At 32.7% G+C, this 4,953-nt stretch overlaps 1 protein-coding gene across 1 annotated transcript; it reads left to right on the forward strand.

The window, feature by feature from the left end:
* Nucleotides 1-1,246: 1,246 nt before the first annotated feature.
* On the forward strand, nucleotides 1,247-4,731 carry LOC134237658 (uncharacterized). The gene is made up of 2 exons (XM_062719792.1): nucleotides 1,247-1,341; nucleotides 3,642-4,731. Exon 2 carries the CDS (start codon nucleotides 3,656-3,658, stop codon nucleotides 4,511-4,513), a length of 858 nt encoding a protein of 285 aa, XP_062575776.1. The 5' UTR covers nucleotides 1,247-1,341; nucleotides 3,642-3,655; the 3' UTR covers nucleotides 4,514-4,731.
* The last annotated feature ends 222 nt before the right edge of the window (nucleotides 4,732-4,953 follow it).

The raw sequence follows: 4,953 nt of genomic DNA on the forward strand, positions 1-4,953 counted from the left end.
ACTCGCAAAGTACAAAATGTGAAACAGCGCATTTATTTTTATAGAAATGTGTCGTAAACATGCACACAAATAATAGAAAAACTATGAAAAATAAAAATAGGGTACTGTTTTTGCGTTGTTTTATTTGAATTGATTTAACAGGTGTCATTAGGAATTAAAGCTTTAAACCCTCAAACATTATCTGATGAAACGTTATTAGTAGCTGAGGTGGCTTAAACGGAAGTTGGTGTGGGACAGAGAAAAGGATTTGGGTGAGAATGATATTAACCAAAAGTAAAAAATCGAATAATTCAATCTAATGGTAGGTAAATATAAAGTAAGAAGACCAAACAACAAGAAAAAACACACTTATATTGTTCTCTATCTACTCTGAAATGCCAAGGGTATGATCAAACTTCTACTAGATTACAGATGATTACATTTTAAAGAAAATAATTATTATGGTTGATGTTTTCTAATGTTTGGAAAGCCTTTTGAAAAGAAAGCGCTTTGTACAGAAGGAAAAGAATGTGACCTCAACATATCTATACTGCCAATAAACACAAATCTCAAAATGAATTATTTACATACGGTCTGCAATCAAAGTGGTCATAAAGAGAACTGCAGGGCCCTCCGTACACAAGCACCACTTATAATTAATGTACCTCATGAATTAAACATCGGGTAACCTTTTGTCACAAATATGATGTATTGCACGTCTAGGCCGGGATAATATAAAGATGAAGAGCCAATTCAGGCCGAATCCTTGATATTGAGATTTATCAGTTTGAAATTTTCTATTGAAATCGGAAATTATATCCGTGGTATAAAATCAATATTGTTACTGTTCTTTTATTTAAAAATTCTTTTTGATAAGCAATTACCCAGGGAAGCCCCATTATGAACGATTTTATATTATATTCAAACACCGTCTGTTTTTAATTTTCTCAGATTATTATTGACATACTTTTGTTTTTCCTACAACATTCCTATGGTAGACAGCGTGCGTGGTATAAGAATTTTCAAATTAACAACATTTGAACAATGGCATGTTTTATTAATAAACTTTAATGATTAGAATGTAACATATTTGAGAAGGGTTTAAAAATCTGACAAGTGTTATGAAAAGTTCTCCGATGCTTCTACAAGAGTCTAAGAGATCAATTTCCAGGGCCCAACTCGTCCTCTGATTGGCTTTAGCGCTCGGTAGAGGCGTAGGGCTGAGCGCAAACACATTCAAACGCCTCCGCCAGTATTGTTATAAGAGTATTAAAGCCGAGACCCTAGTAATTCATGTGTCACTCTTTTTACTTGTAATTGATAGAGATTTTTTTAAGACCTATTTCGAACTTTTCCCAAAAGGTAAGATTGCAATTTATGTTTTCCGATTCATAGCCTTAGCTAGTAACTCTGCACTGATAAACTGATAAGATATAAGGATCTTTAAGAAATGATTTTAGGTTTGGTGAGTCGGGTATAGGTTAAAAGAAGTCATTCCATAAATATTCATGTTTTCTTGCAATATGTTTTGGAGATATTATTTTATGAAATGACATTAAGGAGTTTGGTGATCTGTAAATGAAAGTATACCTTCGGGACAAGATGTTAAATTCTTCATTTTGTATTTTCTTAGACTTTTGTATTTTGGACTTTTGATCTTGAATACTGTTCGTTATCTCCATATGTTTCATTGAATTTCTTTGTGTAACTTTCAATTTGGAAATGAACTCCGAAGTTACTGTAATTAAAATTTGGTATTGATGCAAACGATACTCACTTGAGACAAGATTCGCTCATTGAATTTATATGAACACAAGAGTATCGAAGCTCTGCTGTCCCAGATTTTATTTTTCAGACATTAATTTTTAATTCATATTGACGTAATATTCCATGATTTCTTTATCCATTTAGAATCACCTGAAATTGATACAGACAATTAAAAGTTGGCCGACAGAAAGCAAATTCTTTTGATATCTGTTTAGCTATCGGGTTTAACCTATAATATTTTACATCTATTTCCCTTTGATAACTGAAATATAGATTGTTGTATCATGTTTTTGTTGTTTTAAATTTCTTTTTTGACATTTAATGAATCATAATACATATTTTGTAATTTCTCACTAATTTTATCTGTACGTTTGTTCTTTCTAGCGAAAAAAGAAACTTTTACCGTTTTAAAATATCAATACCATAGAACTCGGTGAATGGAATTAAAAGTAAGACACATTTTAGGGTACAATTTCCACGTGATAGATCTCTGAAATTCAAGACTGAATTACAAATATACATGCAATTCTATTTTAAATATCTAACCTTGAGTTAAAGTTTGATAGCAGCGAGGTTGTAGCTGATCTTGATCTTTTTTTTTTTTTTTGGCTTTCTTTTACCGAAGATCAAATGATAAAGTAAATTCCTTTAGCTCTTAATTTGAAACTGATGTTTTAAGGGTATCAAAATGTTAAAATTATTTTAAAAAAAACAGAATTGATAAAAGACGAAAACTGCGAGCAACAGGCAATTTATGACAAATAATTATAATGAAATTGATATATATATCTTTAAAAACTTCACACGATAGGTCTTTTAAAATCTTTTTTTTTTTCTTCTACTCAATCTTGATTACGCCGTCTGAGCATCGAGATTCTCTGGTCACGTGAATTTTCTTTGTCTAGAATTGTCAACCCATAATTCGATTAGCTATTCCCACGTTTCATCAGTCTTCGCTAGCCGACTGCAAAGGTGATTGTTCCGATGTAAATCTGCTTTGTTTGTGTTTTATTACGATTGAAATTTGACACCTTACTTAAAGTTAATTACTGATAAATTAAAAGTATCGCAATTAGGGATGAACGAAACAGAAGAAAAATTATGATATTAGCAAAGAAAAGATTCTGAAAATTTTGAATTCCCTTAAAATAGTTATAGAAATAATTCAAACAATCTAATTACAATATTTTTTTTTCGAATCGTTTATTTCACATTACAATATCATATACACATACTGTAATACTATGTCCCTTCGTTAACTGATTTTTGAAAATTCAGTTCTGGAAAGCAGGAAATCGCAGTTCCAATCAATTAGTATTTGTTTAGCTGATTAAAATTAATCTGCAAATCTCATTGAGCCATTGATATTCATATATACTGTTCTTTTCCATTACTAAAACAAAGACAGAAAGTGTCAATTGTTTTCACAAGATGAATGAAAACCGTCACAGTTGTCGGCCCAACTATCCTCATCTTCCACTACAAGAGAAGCAGACACCATCTAATCTGCCTACATTGTTTTCCTGATAATGAAATAATATGATCGGTCATCTTTCTTTCTATAAAATATCGCAACGCAAAACATCACGACCTCTCGCCAATTTTTCAATGATGAATATTTTACTCAATTATTGTTGCATTTTTAAATACTTATTTATACATGTATACATTGAAAAACAATGATTTGAAATTCATATTGAATAAAAGAGGTTTTTTAAAGAAAAGGTTTCCGACTTGACATAATAAATATGGTTTTACGTAATGTTTTATTTTGTAAAGACTATGTGTAAGCAATTTGCAAATTCATTTTAGAAAAAGTAACGAATTAATGAAATTTAAAACGGATGAACGTTCTCAGATCATTAGAATAAACTAAGTGAACTTGTCTGTTTCAGAAATCACAAAAACAATGCATTGCGATCTTCACCAGCTGTATCTGTCCTGTGTAATTCTCAGTCTTGTCAAGGTTTGCTCTAGCCTGAGGACGAAACAGATAGAAACATCGGTCACTGGCCGTGATATTGTGAAAAGACATGCCGGTGTAAGCAATGGTTACGGTGAGGAGCTAGACGGATATGATCTGGATCCAAAGAGAGACAATTATAATTGGGATCAATTCCCTGCCTGGGGGAAAAGACAAGCAAAACGCAGATGGTCTTCGTTTGGTACCTGGGGAAAAAGAGGTTGGTTGGACAGATTGATCAGTGCTAACAATAACTGGGGCAAACGATGGAAATCCATGTCGAATTCTTGGGGAAAACGTCAAGCCCCCATGGAATACGACGGGCTAAATGATGAATACGTTAACGTTGAGAAGAGATCTGTCAACTCCAAATCCAGAAACAAGCGGTCAATATCTTCCGACCCCACAACTGATAAGGCTGAAGAGAAGAGAAGATGGTCTTCACTCGCACCTTGGGGAAAACGCAGTGATGATGCCGAGAAAAGAAGATGGTCATCACTTTCCGCTTGGGGAAAAAGGAGTGAGCCTGAAAGTTTAAATAGTCAGGATAGTGAAGAGGATTTTACAAAACGCAAGTGGTCGTCTCTATCAGCTTGGGGGAAAAGAAATAGTCCTGAAAATATGCTAAATAGTGATGAAATTACAAAACGTAAGTGGTCTAGTTTCACTTCGTGGGGTAAACGTGGACTACCTTCTGATATTTCAAAGAGACTGACAACTTATTGGCGACAACGTCTCTTACAAGACAGTGGTCCATGGATGGAACGTAGAGGATGGAACGCCCTAACCTCTTGGGGGAAATAAAGTGTGAATTAAACAAAAACAAACTAAATATGCTCACTTCATTCTCAAGATATTGTTTTTGTTTAGAAATAAATACATTTTGGCATGAAGTTGTTTCCATTTTAAGCTTATCTGAAAAAACAAAGACCCTGTTGTACACATTATTTAAACATTCTTCCTTCTGGACACTGTAAGATTGTTTGAATGTTTTGGTTTCCACTAAAGTGTCATATATTTTAGTATTTATTTATGATTTAATTGTTTTAATTTTCTTATGTGACCAGTTGAGATTTTGGTCACTTTGTTCAATAAAATGTTTACAAATGATGAAATATGTGTTCACCTTTTAATAAAAAGGGAACCTTTCTGTAGGCTTTTAAATGTTTATATATATACCATAATAAGGGATACTAGTAATATGGCATGGCTTTTCAAGTTACACGTACATATTTCCCCTTTGT

Source organism: Saccostrea cucullata, unplaced genomic scaffold, assembly GCF_032062105.1.
Source record: "Saccostrea cucullata isolate Sc308-1 unplaced genomic scaffold, CSIRO_AGI_Scuc_v1 ctg3175, whole genome shotgun sequence".
Classification (NCBI taxonomy): Eukaryota; Metazoa; Mollusca; class Bivalvia; order Ostreida; family Ostreidae; genus Saccostrea; species Saccostrea cuccullata.